Genomic DNA, 21602 nt, shown 5'->3' on the forward strand with positions numbered 1-21602 from the left:
TTGTATTACAGAAGCTTTTAACTGAATAGTTCATTGAAAGTGACCTTTGTGACCCTTTTTCTTTCCCCCCCTGCCTTCTGGAGGTAGCTATATAGAACTAATTTCTGCCCAGTGCTGTTGCCTCTCTCAGGTGAAGGGCCAATGGAGATGTTTTGGGGAAGAACTAGTTTGCAAAAGGCAATTCTTTGAAATACCTCTCAAAACTGAAGTAATACCCTGTTAAAATTGTAAGGCGAGATGATCTCTGTTTTCAGTAGTACCTCAGGACTAGAGCTCAGCAAAAATAAATAAAATAAATAAACCTCTTCCCTCTCCATTTTTTGCAACAGATTACTTTGCTTTATGTTTTTACAGTCCTTTTTATAAGGAGAAGGCTAGACGTGCACTTTGGCTGCAAATAAAAGCTGAGATTTTCCTTCATGTGGCCTGAAGGCAACTCTTCTAAGAGGGGCTTACATGAGCCCTCCTTCAGTTTATCAGTGTATTGGCTCCCTGTAGAGTTGGCTCAGCTTTCCATGACTTTGAAGATAAATGAAGTACCATGTGGCTAGCTCAGTGGGGAAGATCGTTCAGATGGAAACGCTCAAAAATGAGATCATAACATCTCTGTGTGGACATTAAAGATCTCGTAGTGGTTTTTGTTGGATCAAAGCTCTGCTTCAGGTTTGTGGGCCAAAATCCTCCCCTCACTCCTGTGCTCTCGAACAGTGTAGTTAGCTTGTCCTCTCCTTCAGATGTGGTTTGTAAGATGTAATCTGCGGAGTGAGCTTTAGACATTTTTTAGCAAGAAAGATGTTTACAGATTTACATGTGTGTTTATATATGTATTTTATTAAGTTATTTAATATCACACAATATTAAGAGGTTTGCTGTTTAATGTGTTGCATACCCAGACATAAGTATAGCTACAGAAAATGCAATGATCAGCAGAACCCAACATTCATTGAATACTTTCACATTCCTCTGTGCAAATCAGGGCCTGATTCTCAGCTGATAAGCATCTGCATATGTCTGGTGATGTCACTGGCTGTGTATATAATTCATATGTGGCAGTATTATTTACATAAGATCCAGATATGATGTATGTTTTCATTCTGCAGAGAAAACAGATTAAAATGAGATAGATAGCCTTGCTCCTTTTGAGCTGTGTGGTGTAGCATCTGATGACTGTATTTGTGGAAACTGTACACAGAAGTACATTTGTTCATTCTTCATCATAAAAATAGTTGTGTGTAAGAAGTCATAATTATGTTTAAAACATAATTATGCTTTTCCGTTCATTTCAAATGTATTTGCCTGACATCACTGGTGGTCTGCTGGGGACATTCCTGCAGCACGTTGAGTCTGGTCTGTGACATGCTCAGCCTCCTGACATGGTAGGAGTGGTTAGCCCTCGGCGTCTTGCAGGAAAAGGCCCGTTAAGCCCGTGGTCTTGTCTTTTCTAAGTGATTAGTCATGAACTAACCCAATATTTTTGAATGCTCTGACTTGCAGGATGATGATGGGAAGATTTGGTAAGTAACAAAGTTGACTCTGAAATTTGTTTTTTAAATTTGTCAGGCACATATCTTGTCTGTTTTCCTTCAGCAGATAAAGACAATGGATTGAGCAATTCCATGGGGTTGGAATGTATTGTGGGGGCAGGTTTTGTTACTCCACACAGATGTGGAGCATAATGGGTAGAACCAGATAATCCAGTAAACTGCTTGTGCTCTGTAGACTGGTCTCTGTTGATTTGTTTTCATTTGTAAGTAATGAATAGCAAAAATGCTGCACCAGGCAATATTTCTTAGTACTGTTGTTACTGGCTTTCAAGTAAAAATCTTTGCAACCTCCAGCAATAAGAGTTACACCTTCTTCATAATGTGACTGTTTAGTTTATATATCAATGAATACATGAAAATTACTGAAGCAAAGGCATTATGGTATGAGGTCTAAGAAAGCTCTGTTTATCTGCCCACTTTCAGCAATCAGTCAGCCCCCTGTAATTCCTTTGCATGGAGTGTCTTACCTCCTCCATGTTCACCAGATTTTAGAGTTTAGACTTTACCAATCGTAGATCTAGTCTTCTAAACAAAAAATGTTATTTTTTGATGTTGCTGCTGAGAAACTTCTCTTTTTGCATTTAGTTTTGTTAGTGGCATTAAGTTACAACTTCTCACCAAAGAGATGGGGTCTCCTGGAAGGGACTGTGTGTGACAAAGAACAAGTCATTTAGTTTCTCTATTCCTCAGTTATAATATGTCAACACTACCATTTCCCCTCTTGCACAGTATCTACATTAATAATTAATGAGGTACTTGGAAAATAAGTAATGTCAGGGGCTATGGGGGCCATAGGGGCTAAATAATATATCTTCAGATACTTAAGGAATTTGTTTGTTTAAGAATAGAAAACTATTAAAATAAATAATAAAAAGAATTTGAAATTGGAAAAACTGTTAAAAACTATGTTGAAAATTTTAGCAGCTTAAAACCCGCACGCTTTTCCACTCTTTTTTTTTTTTTTAAAATGCAACTACAATTGGTTAGATTTCTAATTTTTTCTTGTTTTACCTGATGATGACAATTGTAATCCAAAAAACTCAGCGTTTGGAAAATTTCAGTCAGCCCAAAGCTGCCACAGTGTGAAATGTTGCACCAATATGATCAATTTAGTAGATTTTAAATTCGATTAGGTATTGTTATACAATGCTTTGAAGGTCTAAACATAATTTAAATCTTCATACTGTATGTAAGCTTTACCCTTCATACGCTGCTGAATTAGATTTCACTCGTGTTCAGTTTTAAGCTTTACTGAAGTCAAGGGTACTACCAGTAATTTTAAATTAACCATATGAATATCTGATTTTGGTGCTGAGTGGTGGACGCAACCATAGCTGTCACTGTAGCTGTAGTGCACCAAAACCAGGTGATGTTTCAGTGGTTCACTGTTTAAGCTAGGATTGAGGCACGGTCAAAATTGGTGTTGCATTTTAATTTTTCCTCCATCTACATATTTTGTGTACCAATTACGAATGGCAGAAAAGGGAAATCAGAGAATGAGAAGTTTATTTTCAGTTACCTCTAAAATTCCCAAGGGAGTTCAGTCTGGCGTTTAGTTAGACACCAAAATAGTGTGACAACTTTTAACTCGAGTGTGTGTTTTGCAGCTGAGACAGACCCTTAAGCCTGTGACACATAACCTGCTTCCCATACTTGGCTGTTGGAGGTGTATTAATTTTATTTTTTTCTCTGCCCTAAAACCAGAGCGTGATGCCTTTGACACACTCTTTGATCATGCACCAGACAAACTCAGCGTAGTCAAAAAGGTAAGAAATAAACTTCAGGTTTCATTTTCTACGTTGCTTTTTCTCTTACGCTTTTGGAAAGATATCCAGAAAGATCTGGAATGTAGCAGAAGAGGATTCTGAAATAGTGAAAAGGGTGTTTATTCCCCAAAAATCACTGTTTCAGAGCCTGGTGGTACCTGGATTCATTGGCTTTGGTCAGGCTTGTCTCATTACTCTGGTTTATTGGGCCAGGCTTATCTAGGTAGCATTGCTAGATTCAATCAAAATGATGCAGATTAGAAAAAGCTACTCTGCAGAGTATTTGCAGTGGTAAGGATCATCATGGTTTTATATCCCGGGTGCTGTCCTCCAGTAAGGAGGGGCTGGTCCATAGGCTAAGGACCGGCTGGCGGCGGTGACCCCTTCACTAGGCTCAACAGCGGCCGGAGTCAGCTGTTTTCAGCTCATTCGTGTACTACAGATGATCTTCCACAACTGGAAGGTATTTTCCACTGTACCCTGAGATGTGAATTCACTCATAAATATGTTTGCTAAATATAAAGCTTTTACAGAAGAGTTGCTTTTGTCGCAGGGCTCTTCTACTTAACACTAATTTGTATGGTCCTCTAGTCTCTCCTCCAAGGCTGAGCACCATTGCAAAGCATGCCTGACTCTATCCAGACATATTCTTGACATGGCATTTTGTGCTAGGCAGAGTGGTGGGGTAAAGTAGCTGTTGATCTCTGCCAGCTCTTCTTAGTTTTAGAGAACACATAATGAAGAGACTCCACATTGTTCCATCAGTTTGTTCCAGCATGGTTGTTAAGCTATTTATTAGAACAGTAGTACGCAAAGATCAGTGTTGTAATCTGTCCCTTCGCTTTGTATGAAACAGAGGATGTATTGCATTTAAAATACTGCTTTGAAGTCTCTGGAAGGTTTTATCTTTCCAGTCTGAAACATCTTCTAGAAGAGTGTTTTTAAAGTTGATAGAAAATTAAGTTAACTCTCTCCATGCAATAAAAGCGTTAACACCCGACTCTGTGTCCCTTTTGGAAGCATGGAAGTGTTGTAAGCAGGCTGGCAGATCTCTGTGCTTCAATACATTAGCACGTATCTGGCTCATGGTAGCAGGATCTTGCACGTCTGCTTCCTGTGGGAACAGAAATGCCAGACTTGGGTTACATCCTGACTGTAATTTGCTAATTGATACACACACATCACTCCAGGAACAGAGGTGTGTGCAGAACTGTGTACTGTTGCCCTCTTCTCTTGGGAAGCTTATCTCAGTGCTGCTGGTGCCTTGCTCCCAGGCAGTGGATCTTCTCCAAAAACCTGAAGGGATTAGCATGGACAGTAAATGCACCTACTGCTTGCTTCATCTTCACAAAGAACCTGCAAAAGAACCGCTGTCATCACAGCTTTTTCCCATGACACTGAAGTATGCTTTATGTGCTAGGAAAAATAACTAGTAAGCTGTATGTAATAGCACCATCTGGTGACTTCTGACATATGGTGCAACAAAAATGGCTATATGACTGAGTTGTTTTCATTTTTATGTACTTATTTATGCAAAAGCAAATAGCACATATGCATATTTACTAAGCTTAAAAAAAAGTCTTAAAAGATTATGTTAACCCTTTCACATAGGCACTGACTGTAGTGTCTAACATCACTGGTTCTGGTGTTTTCTTTTATAGTCTCTGATCACCTTTGTGAACAAACACTTGAATAAACTGAATTTGGAAGTAACGGAGTTAGAAACCCAGGTAGGAGACTTTGTCTTTTTGTGTGTAATCTAACTGTAAATTGCAAATCTAGGCCCTTGCTCCATAAAACCTTGTTGTGGAACTGTTTATCTTTGGGCATGTTAATTTGTGGGATTAGGGCTCTTGTCTTTTAAGTAGCAATGCCATTCACTGACGCTTGCTTCCTTTACTCATGTTTACACGTACTTCATATTGCTGTTGATTTTATTATAAGGTGAAATTCTTGGATATTTAATAGGGTCATATTAATGACTGTAGAGCGGCTGGATTTCAGGGCAGCTTGTCTCTCGGATCCAAGTGGAACGCTGCAAAGCAGTTGCTATAGTTATGGGTGGTGGTGGGTTGTGTCTTTTCTAGCTGCGAGGGCTCGAGATGAACTGGTATAAGCCTTTAATAGCTGGCTGCCTGGGGCTCTCAGGAGGAGTGTGGACTGCAGCGTGCACTTCATCATAGAGATATCACTGCTAGCTTTGATCACATCAGAGTGGGACTGGAAACAATTTTGCTGTTGCAGCAGAGGCCTTCATGTCCTCCTCTTTACCCTGCTATCTTGTGAGCACGTGCACTGTGCTCACTTCTCAGCAGTGTGGATTAGCGACTCAGAGCTCCCGTACTGCAGTGGCTTGACCGCCAGGTTGGTTTGTTTAAAGCTAGCAGAGGTGACAGTCAACCACCACCGTCTGCTCTGAGGAGTTCTCTGTCTCTAGCACAGAACCGGGTACCGAGTATGCTTGCAAACCTTAAGTAAGTGTGAATTTCAGTGTCAGGGGGGTAGTTCTCACTTTACAGATAAAATTAAGCAATTTTCAGGCATGGGCTTGGCTAAGCAGAAGCAGATATTCTTTCCAGAGTTCACTGAACTGTGGAGAGATGATTATCTTATTGTCCTGGGGAAAAAAAAAAAAGCACAGCATCTGGAGAATTATGCCAGGAGTATGGGTAATTGGTTTGAGCCTGGCTTAGTTTAATACCAGTCATTCACTGCTATTTTATAGCTTTGCTGATATAAATGGGTGACTGCATCTGATCTGTCACAAGAAATTGTTGCTTAATGCCTTGAAAGTACCCAACAGTTTATTTTTGAAAAGGTTAGAGGATGTCACATACACCATATCAGGACCATAAGTGAGAAGTCAGTTAGAAATACATAATGTTACCACCCTTAGCCAGTAAGTAGTTGTCCTATCCGGTAGGAATACTGAGTAGTATTGCCGAAAGTATTTACTATATTATTTAGTATTTACTGAAACTGTAAACAATCTATTTTGACTTGGAAAAAGAAATTCTTTTGTGAAGTTAAACTTCCTACCTGTGACAGGGGAGGCTTAATTTCAAGTTCTGATTAAGGTCAGAGATTTGAGTGTCCAACACACATGACTTGAGAGATTGTGGTTGAAATGACTGGGTACTGTAGCAGTTGGACTGGGAGTATATAATGTGCAAACGTGTTTCCCAGCATGTCTTTTTTTTTTTTTAATTTTTTTTATTGAAAAAGCTTTGTTAAGTACTGTAGTGAAGTTGGCAAGATTCCTCAAGCAAATAAAATGAATATCAGGAAAAGCAAGAACAGACATACATACTCTAACCTCACCCCAAAGTATTTGGTAGCCAAGTAAATAGGTAACTGGCTGGAGATAAAGAAGATCTTGTTTTCAGTCCCTGCCTATGCAGACCAAATAATCTGCAGAGCTAAGTAATGCAAGTTGTAGATAACTCCCAGGTGAATTGCTTTCAATTTATTCTGCTTAGACCTATTTACTGTATGTAAGTAAAGTAAATAGTTGTTGGCACGTGATCTTGCATGGGTTAATGCTATAGCAAAAGCTGATGGGCCTCCTTGTACTGCTCAGGAAATGAGAGTAGGGGAAATAATGCTACCAGATGTAGGGAGAAAGCCTTGTATCCTGTGGTGGGGTTTTTTTGTTGGGGTTGGGGGTTTTTTTGCTCTTTTCTATAGAGAACTGGCAAGAAAGCAGCTATATCAACAGGCTCTTAAGAACAGACTGATTTAGCTTGCTCAGCTGCACTGGTGATTGTAAGGGTATAGGTGAATCCAGGGAGCAGATGAAACAAAGCCCTAAATGCTTGTTACCCTTGCTGTCAGTTCCTTGCTATGCCTGAAAGGAGCAGTCTGAGACTCCTAAACAATCTTACGTTTCTGTGCTAGCAAACAACAGTGGTAGAAATCAAAGTACCTCATTTGGGCCGAGCATTCTTTGTTCTGCTTGCTTATGAATGCTTATTTGAAAACGGATGCTTTCACCTAGGAATGTCATCAGTATTTCTATTTAGTTTGCAGATGGTGTTTACTTGGTTTTGCTCATGGGTCTCCTTGAAGACTATTTTGTTCCACTTCACAACTTCTACTTAACACCTGAAAGTTTTGATCAAAAGGTGGGTAGAAATTTGAGGTTATATTCTTTTTTGCTTTGTTACCACACGATATTTTGCAGTTGTTCTGTCCTTTCTCTGTGTGTCCAGTAAATCAGAAGCTGGTACATTCTTCTATTCAGGAGCTGTAGCAAAGATGCACCAGCTGTGACACTTGATAGTTAATACCACTGAAAGTTGCTTGTGAAATGAATGGGTAAATTCCCCATAGTTAAGCAAGAAGGGTATTTTGTTAGTAGCATCAAATGACACATAAAGCTCATGAATATCCAGAATGAATAAATCAGTAATAAGTGCTTTGTACTGTATAGTACTTTGCATAATCAGTGATTTATTAAATTGTAGTACTGCCTGAAGTGTTTTTTGTGGGCAGGAATGCCTTACTGTGCCAGACAGCAGAGCTTATGCCTGGCCTTGCCTTGTATGTGCTATGTAAAAATAAGCAAGAAAGACAAAAAGTGAGAGATGAGAAGCTCTGTTTTATCTGCATCCTATACACTGGGATTGACGTGGAGATAGAGCTTCTTCCCAAGGTCACACAATGTCGTCCCAGAAAACTGCCCCCTCATCTCATTAGTATCAGTTGCCTAATACCCATTAGTTATTTTTCTGTAGTGTATTTAATGTTCCCACAAACCAAGTGAATAAATATAATTGCTTGAGATGTAAATGAGATACTGTAGTAGAAGAGGTGGTACCTGGACCATGATCTTTGGTGATCTGGGATTAGAAACTGTATGTTGAGTGCTCACAGGTAACATGTTTTGGAGCTAATCTGAAGCCAAGAGGGATGCCCTGATCCTGCCAGAGAGGGAGCATGCAAAAAATTGCCTGTCTGAAGCCAATTTGTGAGCACAGACATCTGGTTCTGTGTCCAGTTCCTGGCAGGATCATTGCCAATGTTGCTGACTTTAACTTTTGAGAGGATGTGCTAGCTTGTCTTTTTTGGATATTTCTTTCTGTTTGGTAAGGAGTGAATGACTTATTGCCGAACAGTGTGTCGAACAAAACAACCTTTGAGGAAGAAGAGTGGATTCTTTGCAGTCTTAGATTGTGTTACTCTTAGTCATGGTATTAGAGATGGAAGGAGACAAAATAAGTGTCTTGCTCTTAGTCCCACACTTGCTCCATTGTCCTGTGTCCTTCCTAGTGTTAACGGTGAGAAGAGTTCTTAACAGATATTTTATTGTCATAACCAAAAGTTTGTCTGTCTGTGCAGTTGTTCCTGGACATACATGCACATCCATGTATATTCGGTGCCTGGTATCAGACTACTCTGAGCCTGGTTGTGCTGGGGTAATGCATCTGCCCTCTGCTTTTTATTCTGCCAAGTTCTGCAGTGGAGATGATGCAAGTAATGTGTTGGCTGAGCTGGAGCAGGAGATGTCTAGGTCAGGAGTGGAAACATTGGCAAAAGTTAAAAGATTGAATGCTTCGTAAGGCAAGGGCTGTTTAAAACGGTGGGTTTTTCATAATGACTTCAGCGCAGATTAGTGCTGTCAAGCACCCTTGAAGCAATAGTACATGCTCTCTGAGGGGATGGGACTTTATCATTAGTAGCGTAACCCAGCTTTGCCTGGGTGGATCATATCAGCATTGCAAGAGGAAATTGAGCTGCACTGAAGGAGTGCCATTACAGATCCAGGCTAACGTGCTGAGCTGAGCCTGCTGGTTCTATAGGTTATATAGGGTTGTTTGACTTCCTCTGGTGGTGACTAGTTGCTATTTGGGAGCTTAAAGGGGCTCCCTGAAAGCAGGAAATCAGGCTCTGGTAAGAGGGGCTTATTTAGGTGTTAAGTTTGTGGGTAAGATGGGGATTAGTTCATTCTGAATGTTGTATACTATATCACAGGAACGTGACAGAGCAGTAGGAAAATGGTTAACTATTGTGTCTTATGCAAGCTCTCCTTCATAGCTTTCTCTTGCTTTTTTTATCCTAGTATCTTGAATTTTCACCCTTGTAGAAATGCAGGATGCTGAGTTGCAGCTAGCACCTCTTCAGTTATGAGAGTGTTGTTAACGGTTTAAATTCATAAAGATTATCCAGTATTCCTGAAGTAATGTTGTGGCTTTGTGTGGAGACTCTGGCTTGAGGAAAGGGTATTTGTAAATCAAAGGAGGAGAGGTAGACTCTGTTTTTGGGAAAGGAAAGAAATATTTTCATTGTGAAAGTGATTGGTTATGTTACAATGAATGAGGAGGAAGTGGGGCAGGTAAAAAGAGATTAATAAAGTCCTGAGCAATAAGCGCCAGTGAAAGGGGCCTTTCTTCCTTGTTGTAGGGGAGCTTTGTATGTGTAACTCCCTGATTTTCAAGATGAGTAGTTTTAATTAAATCTCTCCCCTTTGCTGTGTATCTCCAGAACTGTCATTTGCAGCAACAGAAAGGCACAGAATACATAATCCAAATTACCATGCTTAAATTTCAGTAAGCATGGATGACAAAGCTACTCTGAAGATCTTTCTAAACCATAAAGCTCACTCCTCAAAGGAGAGATTAAAAGACGACACCTACTTCTGTACATTTTTACTTTTCGTCCATTTTCTTTTCCCTGACTTTATGTTCACAGATGATCCTTGGTGGTTTGCTCAGGAAGCTCTTTCTGTATAGTTGTTGTATTGGGTTTGCATGACAAGGTTTGGTAGCAGGAGGGGGCTACAGGGGTGGCTTCTGTGAGAAGCTGCTAGGAGCTTCCCCCATGTCCGACAGAGCCACTGCCAGCCGGCTCCAAGATGGATCCACCACTGGCCAAGGCCGAGCCCATCAGCCACAGTGGTAGCGCCTCTGGGGTAACGTAGTTAAGAAGGGGGAAAAAGTTGCTGCACAACAGCAACTGCAGCCAGAGAGAAGAGTGAGAAGATGTGAGAGGAACAGCTCTGCAGACACCAAGGTCAGTGCAGAAGGAGGGGCACGAGGTGCTCCAGGCACCGGAGCAGAGATTCCCCTGCAGCCCCTGGAGAAGACCATGGTGAGGCAGGCTGTCCCCCTGCAGCCCATGGAGGATGGTGGTGAGCAGATGTCCACCTGCAGCCCGTGGAGGACCCCACGTCAGAGCAGGTGGATGCACCCAAAGGATGCTATGACCCCATGGGAAGCCCACGCCAGAGCAGGTTTGCTGACAGGACTTGTGACCCCGTGGGGGACCCATGCTGGAGCAGTCTGTTCCCAAAGGTCTGCACCCCATGGAAGGGACCCACGCTGGAGCAGGTCATGAAGAACTGCAGCCCGTGGGAAGGACTCATGTTGGAGAAGTTGGTGGAGGACTGTCTCCCATGGGAGGGACCCCATGCTGGAGCAGGGGCAGAGTGTGAGGAGTCCTCCCCCTGAGGAGGAAGGAGCAGCAGGGACAACGTCTGATGAACTGACCACAACCCCCATTCCCCGTCCCCCTGTGCCACTGGTGGGGAAGAGGGAGAGAAATCGGGAGTGAAGTTGAGCCTGGGAAGAAGGGAGGGTGGGGGGAGGTGTTTTAAGATTTGGGTTTATTTCTCATTACCTGACTCTGATTTGATTGGTAATAAATTAAATTAATTTTCTCCAAGTTGAGTCCATTTTGCCCATGACAGTAATTGGTGAGCGATCTCTCCCTGTCCTTATCTTGACCCATGAACCCTTTTTTGTATTTTTTCTCCACTGTCTAGTTGAGGAAGGCAGTGATAGAGCAGCTTTGGTGGCCACATGGCCTCCAGCCAGGGTCAACCCACCACAGTTGTGCCTAGCTCATTTCTCAAGTTCACTGCACAGTCTGTCTAGGAACTGCTGCCACCAAGTATTTTGCTAACCTTCATTATAGAAATTTAATTTGACTTCTATCTCTGTTTTGAAGTAGAGGAAGCCAAAGCACCAAGACACTAAGGGATTAGCACAAAGTCATGCAAGGAACAGCCTGGCTCCTTGATGATGTGGTGTTGATGTTGCTTGATATGTAGCTGATAATGCAGAAAAGACTAATGGTTGAAAATAATTCCGTTTAGTGTCCTTATTTCTTCTTTCTTACACACCCGTATGTATTTTCTCATCTCTGTTCAGTTATGTGACTTCCGTTACATTCCTTGCTGTCTGGGTGGCGAGTGATCTCTTGCCTTGTAGTAGGAAATGTTGATCTTGGGTACAAGCAGGAAGAACTCAACAAATGCAGTTTTGTTGCAGTTGTTACTAGGAGCTGTCCGGCCTCTGCCATAGAGACTGAGATTGGGGCATAATGGCGTTTCCTGGTTCATGTGGTACCCAGTCACATTTTTGCACTTGAAATTTGGAAATCTTAAATTACTTCCTTTGTATCAGAAAGTGAATATTTGCCCTATAATGATACAAGCTTTCATTTCTTAGTCTCTCATATGTACTTTCTGCCATGCTTAAACATGTAAATGTTTAATATTGATTTAAATAGAATTATCAGTCTCTACATCAAGTACAGAGAGAATAAAGCATTTTTAAAATTTGATTAAAGGTTTTTAATGCCTATATAACTTTGAGATTCTAATCACTTTACCTCTTTCAGGTCCATAATGTTTCTTTTGCTTTTGAACTGATGCAAGATGGAGGACTGAAGAAACCAAAAGCTCGCCCTGAAGGTATGGACATGCCATGTGGCTTTAAACTGTAGATAAAGACGTAATAGCAGGTGCCTTTCAAGTGCAACTCCTCTGGAAGACAGTAGCACTACTACTACAAAGCGGAGCTGTAAATGCACCCCTTGACAGTTTTCTGAAGGATTCATTGTCTGTGTGTTGGGGTGTACCCTTACCTGTGTTTGTTGTCTGGAATAGATGCACTGAGGTGTACAAGTCTAGCTTCAGTGAATGATCCAAGAGCTGTTCAGTGCTATATTATCAATTCGGCTGGTATTCTCAGTAACAATCCAAGCAGGAAGCTTTTCATGGTCTAATTCTCATAATTCTTACAGTTAGCACTAGTTTGGACTCTTACGATCAGATTTCAGTGACAGATAACTGAAAGGCACTTGGTTTTTTTGGAGAACGGATAGCAAACTCTCTTCTTCGTTTTTGTGGACTTGGGAGTCAGAACTGAAAAGTGTAAAAACTGAGTTTTTCCTTTAAAGTCTCTGAACCTTGAAATGAATTAATGATGAGGTCTGCACTGTTGCTTGCACTAGGGATAAAAAGAAAAATTAAAACTTTATGACTGCTAAATGAGCAAATTTTATTCCTGGAGTTACAAACTACATATATTAGTGGCTTCCACAGAACAAAAAAAAAAATGAGGAGCCCGCAAGAAATGTTCAGTCTGACTTAAAATGAGACAAAGTGGTGATACTAAATAGCTTAACAAATAGTGGAGCTGGTCATAGTGGGGGGGAAAAAACCCAATATTAAATTGCGTATGTATCCTGTCAGTGCTGTTCTTTTAAATTTGGGGATTGAGGTGGGTTGACCCTGTCTAGACGCCAGGTGCCCACCAAAGATGAGAACTAAACCCAAATCTTAAAACACCTCCCCCCACCCTCCCTTCTTCCCAGGCTCAACTTCACTCCTGATTTCTCTCCCTCTTCCCCACCAGCGGCACAGGGGGACGGGGAATGGGGGTTGTGGTCAGTTCATCACACATTGTCCCTGCTGCTCCTTCCTCCTCAGGGGGAGGACTCCTCACACTCTGCCCCTGCTCCAGCGTGGGGTCCCTCCCACGGGAGACAGTCCTCCACCAACTTCTCCAACGTGAGTCCTTCCCACGGGCTGCAGTTCTTCATGACCTGCTCCAGCGTGGGTCCCTTCCATGGGGTGCAGACCTTTGGGAACAGACTGCTCCAGCGTGGGTCCCCCACGGGGTCACAAGTCCTGCCAGCAAACCTGCTCCGGCGTGGGCTTCTCTCTCCATGGGGCCACAGGTCCTGCCAGGAGCGTGCACCAGCGTGGGCTTCCCATGGGGTTACGAACTCCTTCAGGTGCCTCCACCTGCTCTGACGTGGGGTCCTCCACGGGCTGCAGGTGGACATCTGCTCACCACCATCCTCCATGGGCTGCAGGGAGACAGCCTGCCTCACCATGGTCTTCTCCAGGGGCTGCAGGGGAATCTCTGCTCCGGTGCCTGGAGCACCTCGTGTCCCTCCTTCTGCACTGACCTTGGTGTCTGTAGAGTTTCTTACATCTTCTCACTCTTCTCTCTGGCTGCAGTTGCTGTTGTGCAGCAACTTTTTCCCCCTTCTTAACTACGTTACCCCAGAGGCGCTACCACTGTGGCTGATGGGCTTGGCCTTGGCCAGTGGCGGGTCCGTCTTGGAGCCGGCTGGCATTGGCTCTGTCGGACATGGGGGAAGCTCCTAGCAGCTTCTCACAGAAGCCACCCCTGTAGCCCCCTCCTGCTACCAAACCTTGCCACACAAACCCAATGCAGGGATGAGAAGTGCTCCTTTCATCCTTCTCCTCACTGAAGAATTCAGTGAAACAAGACTCTACGAAATTAAAAGAGTGTTCTGAGTATTGGAGCTGAGCCAGTGGGTGTATGAGGAGGACAAGGAAGGTGGAGAAATACAAATGCACAGTCAGGAATGGCAGTTTTTTGAATGCAAGGGTTAAAGAGATTGCAGTAGGAGACCAGGTAAACTAGATAAGCCTGTTTTGAGAGAGAGAGGAAATCTTAAAACCTAGGAGAAGACTTCTCTAGTTGAAAGCTTGTCCTTTTTTTTTTTTGTTTTTTTCATCAGCTGATCTAACAGAGGACATCATTACCTTCCCGTAAGGCTATCTTACGTCCTTATGCTATCATGAGTGGTAGAACACTATAGCAGATCTTTTGTTTGCTCCAGACAAGGTGTGTAGATTCAGTAAGCAGCAGAATATATTTAAATGTTTTACTGATTGAAAATTTAATTATTAATAGAAATTAGAGAGCCAAATTAGCTCAGAGAACATTCCTTTTTGCTGCTGCAGGATGTACAGTCTCTTGTGTGTATTCCTTCCTCTTCTGTGTGTGTACCCCTTCCCAGCAGCAGTCGTTCACAGCTGTTGGAGTGAGTTTGCTCTTGTGTTGTCCATGTGGCTGGAATTGCCTGTAAAACTGACTGTTGCTCTTGAAAAGCTGCTCCTGTGGAGAGGACAGTAGCATCTTGGGCTTTGCTTGTCACTGTAGTTTCAGTGAATCCTTTGTAGGGTCTTGACAGCCAGTACAGTCATGTAATACGTGTTTCTTAGAAGAATTCCTTTTGTCGTAGACTCTGATGGTCTGCAAAAGGATTTGTGTATAACACACTCCGTTAATGCCATACTGATCTATTACTCGTTCTTAAATAGGCTGGAAAGCCTGTTAGGTGAATCCTTGCCCTTTTAGTATGAATTGGATAGTACATGCCTCTTGAATTAGTTGTAGGATTTTCATGTAAAACGTTGTCTACAGCAGAACATCACAATTTTTATTTCCATAGCCCATGTTTTCTGCAGTGCTTGCAAGAAAGAGGGCTTGTTTAATATTTTAGTGTGTCTTTGTACAGGTGATACACAAAAATAGGAGCATACAGGACAGCTGTTCTTCCAGCCCAATTCAATATATTGAGCCAGCAGCTGAGCTTGATGCTGAGTTATTGCTGCAAATTATGTTGTAGTGGATTAATTTATTAGCCTCTAAAGGGCTTGTTATGGAATGTGAAAGTTTTGAATTAATGGAATATTTTAAACTGTTTTGATGATTTATGGCCACTTTCAGTTAATGTTTTACTAGTTGTTGTTGGTAATGTAATGACCGTGCATGCTTTGTCCTACAATAAGAAACAGGAGGCCAAGAATATGCTTATTCCTGGGAATGCCGGTTAGACACTGATCAATAAGGAACACTGTAATCGCCCACACAGGGAGGATGTATCTCACACTACTGCACTCTTTAATGCAGCAAACAAAGGCATAACAAGGTCTGAAAGTTAGGAAATTGTCAAACTAGAATTACAGTATAACTTTTGCAACAGTGAAGGTAATTAACGATCAGTCTGAATTGTCAAGGGATGGAGGTGGAATTTCCACCAGTGGAAGATGCAAAAAGAAAAAAGAAAACAAAACCATGCAATGTTAAGCTTTTTTTTTTTTAATTCAACCACAGCTTGGTTAGTAAGCTCAGTACAGGATTTCCAAGGTAGTTTTCCCAGGACTGTGTTGTACGTGAGATCAGACTATATGACCACAATATAGTTTCTTCTGACCCTAAATTTACATGCCATTTCACTGCCAAATAAAAGAGCTGGATCCACTCCTTCTTTTAGTGATGGGGCCTCCCATAGTTCTCATTCCTCAGGGTAATCACCAGAGGTTATCATCAGCAGGTACGTAGCTCAAATTGGTGTTGGAGATTAGTAGGAGTCGGCCTTAAATGCCTCCATGAGGGTGCAGATGGACATTACCTGCCCAGCACAGTGCTGCAGGTCTGGGGCCCTTCCAGCTCCTGCTCGTGCTCTCTCTCGTTCCCTCAGCTCTCCCTCTGGCACTTCCCGGCCTCTTACTCCCAGCTGCTCTCTCCTTGGAACATGCCCTGGTTTCCCAGCTGTCTTTCTAGCTTCCAGCGGTGTTTCTGCTCTGCCCTCTAGACTTCTGTTTCTCTCCACTGGCACCTTGATGTTGGTTTATAGCATAGGAGGTTCCTGCCTCTGAACCAATGTTAGCCAGAGGCAGGAGCTGAACCCTGCAAGACTTGATCACACAGCTTCATGCCGTGTCAGCTGAGATGGAGGTTACGGTGGCTCAGGAAAAAGACCCATCCTGCTTTCAGTGGGAAGCTGAAGATGGGTGGCATGGGGAGGAGAAAACCATTTGGGAGGAGTGGGGCAAATACACTGAAAATATCTGACTGCTACAGAGCTGACTGTTTGGGCCAGGTTTTTTTTGCATTTTCATAGTGCCAGCACATCTTTGTTTAATTGTTTTGCAAACAGAAGTTGCTGCCAGCATCAGTGGGTCAGATCTGCTGTTAGTTGTCTTTTTTGCAGCTATGTGCCTTGATTTCCTAGCTTTAGAAATGCGTGGCTGTTGCAAAGTGTTGTTTCCCATGGATAAATTTACATTTTAAATCCATCTCTGAGGGAACTGAGTCTTGGTACAAAGGAACCAATGCTGATTCTGGTGTTAACTTACTGAGAATGCTATGGTAGTAAGCAACTATAATACCTGGAAAAATTAGAAATATATTTCATATTTCATTTATCCAGGTAAGGCTTCTCTTTTTTTCTGGGTATATTACTTCACAGCAATGAGGATCTTTCCTTGTTCTGGGGCAGCAGAAGATTCTTTTGCAAATGCAAAATACAAAATCTTAAATGAAATATGTAAAATAATACAGGAAAAAGGGTAGAAAGAAACATTTGAGAAATGAAACTACGAGATGAAGTGGGGGGGTTAGTGTGTTATCTGCTGTGGGGTGGGAGGGAAGGGTGGAGAGGTCCTGGCAGTGATTCTTCAAAACAGGCAGTAGGTGTTTTCCCTAGGCCTCGCATTAATTGTACTTGGTCTGTTAACTGTTTGCTGTCATCTTAGTTCTTTGAATGATTTTTCAATTATCTGTTCTTCCTTCCTTCTGCTTCCATATATATTCTTTACTGTGTATTTTTTGCTTCCTCCTCCTCCTTTCTTACATATTATATCCAACCTTTTTTTCCACCTCTTCAGCCTTCTCTGTGCTATGCCTCCCCCCATAGTCCCTGGATTACATGTCTGTGGTATTTCCTGCCATTTTATTATAGTAATAGGTTGGGAGGTGCTAGCAGAAAAGTTTTTTGTTGAGAACTGTTCCATACCTGTTCCCTGGCCTAGCATGGTAAGAAGGGATATTAGATAATAAAAAGCTTTTGAGTCTGCTAAGAGAATTCAGGCTGTGTTTATTTGTGGACTGTATCATTGCAGAGTTGTGGATGTGTGAGGTTCAGTATCTCATACGATGTGTATGGCTACTTGCTTGCTGCTTCTGTAGCCACTGATGTCATCGGTAGTATTCCCCAAAGCCTTTATCCCAGGTCTCAGACAGAAGTAGACTTTACCTGTAACCAGTTTTAGATGAGGAAGGGAATTACCTTACTTCTGTTTCCCAGAGAAGTTAGCTGTGACTGTATTATCGTGAAGGTGTTTTGAAGTGCATCATATGGGACATTTCAAAAGCTTGACTTGGGGAGCTCAGAACTCTGTGGGGTTTTTGTTGCTGATCCCACCATCTCAGAGATGTGTGGGCACTTTTGTTCCTTTGGGGACAAACGATGGAGAACAAAAAGCAAATCAAAGATTTCTCCTTTTCTTCCACAGATGTTGTCAACTTGGATCTGAAGTCTACCCTCAGGGTTCTGTACAACCTGTTCACAAAGTACAAGAACGTTGAATGATCCTGGAAGCTCCTGAGGTCTTCATCCTTCCAGCCTCCTTAGGCAGAAATCACAATAAACACACCCTCTGCACGCTCCCTTTGTGCCTTATGCTATATACTTCATGCATTCTTTTTACAGTTGATGTGCTCTCTCTGTAGCTGTTTGTATGACAATCCCACTGAAAATAATGCATGTGTATTCTCTAGGTCACTTGAAAACGTGTAGATACTTCATACATTTACCAGAAGATGCTGTTGAGTCTGTTGTTTGTTATCATCAACAAACGTTCTTTTGATAAAGGAAATATACCACTACTAATCAGCAGGGAGAACACAAGACCTTCCTCATGGCTGGAGACTCCTTGATTCTATAATAGACTTTCTTTTGCATACTCGTTGGTTGCCACTAGCATTTGATGATTTACCAGGCTTAAGTGTTAGCAATAGGAAATCAACATTGGAATTTATTTAGAAGCTGAGCCTTTTCTCTTAAATAAGGTTTTTTATGTTCTGTTGAGTGGGCAGGACTGAGGGGAATTACAGGCACTATCTGAAGCTACATGGCAGAAGCTTCAGTTCTTGTGTTAACCTCGTACTACTCAGTGTTATTTCCGTTCAGTGTTTACACAGAATAAGTCTTGCAATGGTATGACCAGCTAATCTTTTGATGTCTATTTTTATTTCATCTCCTTTCTAGGAGAAATTTGGTTGCTAGAGCCACTGTCATCCGTTAAGCATGCAGCTTCAATTGGGTCAGTCAGGAGCTGGTCAAATAGGTGCAGGATAGATTAATGCATTTTGCCCACAGTCCTTTCTGAAACAAACATGGGGAATAACGAGCTTGGCAGTGTAAAGGCTGACTCTTTATTTCACGTAGCTGAGTTAAAGGGTCGGATTCATTCCTGTTGGGCTTAAAGGCAGCTGTACAGTTCTGGGAGTGAGGCTTTTATAAACAGAGTTTTATGTATTTTCTTTCCTAAAGAGTAAAACTGAATTCCTATATAAATAAGAGCTTGCCTGTACTTGTGGATTGCACTGGGCTATGCAAGACGTGGTATACATAGTGCAAGCCAATGGTGAGCACTCAAACGTGAAGTTCTTCAGTGATCAGTTAGTTCAACTAATTTCATCGAGTTGCCCTGTGCCATCCCAAGAAATACACTGCTAGGCTCCAGCCTAGTCCTGTAGTCTTCTAAGCTGTTATGGATTTTAGTGGGAATCTGTTTTAAAAAAAAATTATCTGGTAGAGTCTAGTTACCTCATAGTACTTAAGAGGTTTCATCTGTAGAGCCGTTCCTGGCTGGTAACGTGCAGGTGCAGCAGGGTGATTGAGGAGGATGTACTGGAACATGAGCCATCTGAGTAGATTTTTGAGGTAAGCTGTGCAAAGGAAATGGGATTGTAATTTCTGGGGTAAATTATTTGTGGATTTATATAATAGCACTCCTTTCCTTTTAGTGCACAGAGTTGAGATTTAACTACTGCTTTTATGTATCACAGCACCAACTTTTCTTTTATGGGCAGCGATGATTTGGTGTGAAAGATTAGGCAGAATGCCCCAAAGAGGAAGAGGGTAGTATTGCTTTGCTGCATGCACTCACTTGAGTCCTGTTGTAAGTGGGCATCTTTTTTCCCTTAAAGTGGATTTCTTATGCAAAACTTTATTTACCCTTCTGCGTTCAGAGAAAAATTGCTATTTGAATGGTATAATTTTACAATTGGGATTTTCTCCTTCCCTCCTTAAACATTTTTTTTTTTAAATCTCAAAGGGAAAGAAATGGGCTTCTATTTCTTTGTTTCATATTTTTGGCTTCTGATTTATTTGGGTTACCTCCTCTTGTACCTCCAAAACAAAGATGGAAGGAAGTTGCCCTTTCTTTCCATTAAAAATTCAGATCTCATCTACTCTATAAGGTTCTGTGGGGAGTCATTGCTTCTCTGTACTTTAGGAGGGAGCTGACCTCTTGCTGTTTATACAGAGCCTGGTACAATTGGACTTGAATTTCAGATGGGGCCACTAGACTCTACCGTTGATGCTAGCAATTATTAGAGAGGAGGCTTGCTGAGGCACTAAGGCCTGGTGGGTCAGCTCTCCTGGCAAGTTAATGAAATTGGTCTAACTTTCGTGCTGTGAAATAGGGGTATCGTGAGACTGGAAGGTGATTGAACTGAAAGGTCTCGCAAACTTTTAGTATAATGCAGTGTTTTTTGTGGGAAACAAGTCTGTTAAAGAGCTGTCATTCCACCCACCTCCCTTCAGCTGATGTGGAGGTGCTAGTGCTGTTTATATTCTCTGATTTGCTGAGAAAGACCTCCAGAGAATCTACTTTTTGAAATTGCAGGCAATATTAATATCAAAAGCAAACAGAAAGAAACAAGAGGAGTTTGAAAAAATCAGTTTGGATTTGGGAGGGGGGAATGGCTGTTTCAGAGATGGGGATATACAGCTGACATTCTTATTGCGTGTGAGCAGATCTGAACATACCACCAAGTTTTAAAAAAGTCTCACTTTTGTTCAATTCGGTGTTTCTGGTCACTGCAGAAACCCAAGTCCCTCCTCTATAACCTGAGGCGTGGGTCCTTTTTAGCATTCCGTGCATTAGTCAGTCAAGACTGCAGGCTCAATGCCCTGAATGGGTTGGGGAAAGGTGTCATACCCTGTTTGGTTGGGGGTTTTTTTTTAAGTCTGTTGGCAAATGTTGCACGGGGAGAATACATTTTTCGCTTCTTAGCTCCTTGCTGTGTAGCCAGGTCACTGTAGAGGCTGTATTTATTGCTAACCCGATTGGGACCAGGGTGGATTTAATTGAACTGGAGCTTCATCCCAAGCAGTCCAGTTTACAGGAAGAGCACTGTAGGTAAAGCTTCTCTAAATGCCTGTTTTTGTCATGCCTTTCTCTTACATATGCATGATTCTTAATTTTTTTTTTCCTCTCAAAAAGATAAGTCATTGTTAAAAAGTATTATTCATGAACTCTTTGTGTTACTGAAGTTTGAAATATGTTCCCTGGGTTGCCAGTGGGGTAGATCTGAAACCTGTTGAATTCATCTGGGATGCTGAATGCTCTGCAGCATTAAAGTTTCCACATTTGTTAAGTACTTAACGCCTGTCTTTTCCAGTCCATACAACTTGCCTTTTAGGTACATCTGTTTGACATACTCAGTTCCAGTGAGCCATATTACCACAGAAGAAGCCCAGATGCTCCTCAGCTGCATCCTATTTCTCAAGATGAAAAACAACAGTGGCGGATTTTTTTATCTGTTTAAACCCTATAGGGCTTCTTGCCTCTCTTCCCCACACCCCAGTGCTTTCAGTATTTATGTAGTTTTTAAGACTCTTTTCTACTGTTTTTAACAGTGTTTACTCTGGATTTCTAACTACTAAAAACCAGCCTTGCAGATAAAATTCTGGACTTGTCATATGCTGGAAACATCAAACTTTGTGACAGTTGTGTACTGTAAGCAAGTTACAATGCAATGCTATGTTTGCTACCAATCGCAGCAGGAGTGTTGTGCATGGTTTGACAGTTGTACTATTTATTCAAATAAATAAATGATGATCACTTGGTTTTCTACTTTTTTTTTTTTTCTCAGTGGACAAGTGTGTGGGAAGAACTTTTGAAAGGTGGGCTTCAGCTGTTTTATTCATCGAAGGTCCTAGATAGATGATGACCTATGCAGACCTAGCAAAGCAGTGATCTCAGGTTTCTGGCCCTGGTTACAGGTGATGAGACTGTATGGGCAGACATAAATGAGCTCTTCTGTAAGCTTCATCAACCCCTTTTTTTAAAATATATATTGCTCAGCTGCTAGACCTGGTCAAGCTGTTTACCATTTCCCTTCCACAAGAGAAAAGTAACTGAATTACACTCTCTGATACGGTTAGA

The 21602-nt window shown here is 41.9% G+C and overlaps 1 protein-coding gene across 3 annotated transcripts in view; it reads left to right on the forward strand.

Moving 5' to 3' along the window:
* The window catches only part of PARVB (parvin beta), a 72279-nt gene extending 51001 nt beyond the window's left edge, over positions 1-21278 (forward strand). For all 3 annotated transcript variants that reach the window (XM_054812577.1, XM_054812597.1, XM_054812587.1), the window contains exons 8-13: positions 1495-1514; positions 3249-3310; positions 4972-5040; positions 7333-7434; positions 11933-12005; positions 17658-21278. In XM_054812577.1, the coding sequence (XP_054668552.1) occupies positions 1495-1514; positions 3249-3310; positions 4972-5040; positions 7333-7434; positions 11933-12005; positions 17658-17734 (403 nt within the window). In that variant the 3' untranslated portion in view covers positions 17735-21278. The remainder of the gene's footprint in view (positions 1-1494; positions 1515-3248; positions 3311-4971; positions 5041-7332; positions 7435-11932; positions 12006-17657) is intronic.
* The last annotated feature ends 324 nt before the right edge of the window (positions 21279-21602 follow it).

The sequence above is a fragment of the Grus americana genome, chromosome 1 (genome assembly GCF_028858705.1).
Source record: "Grus americana isolate bGruAme1 chromosome 1, bGruAme1.mat, whole genome shotgun sequence".
In the NCBI taxonomy this organism is placed as follows: domain Eukaryota; kingdom Metazoa; phylum Chordata; class Aves; order Gruiformes; family Gruidae; genus Grus; species Grus americana.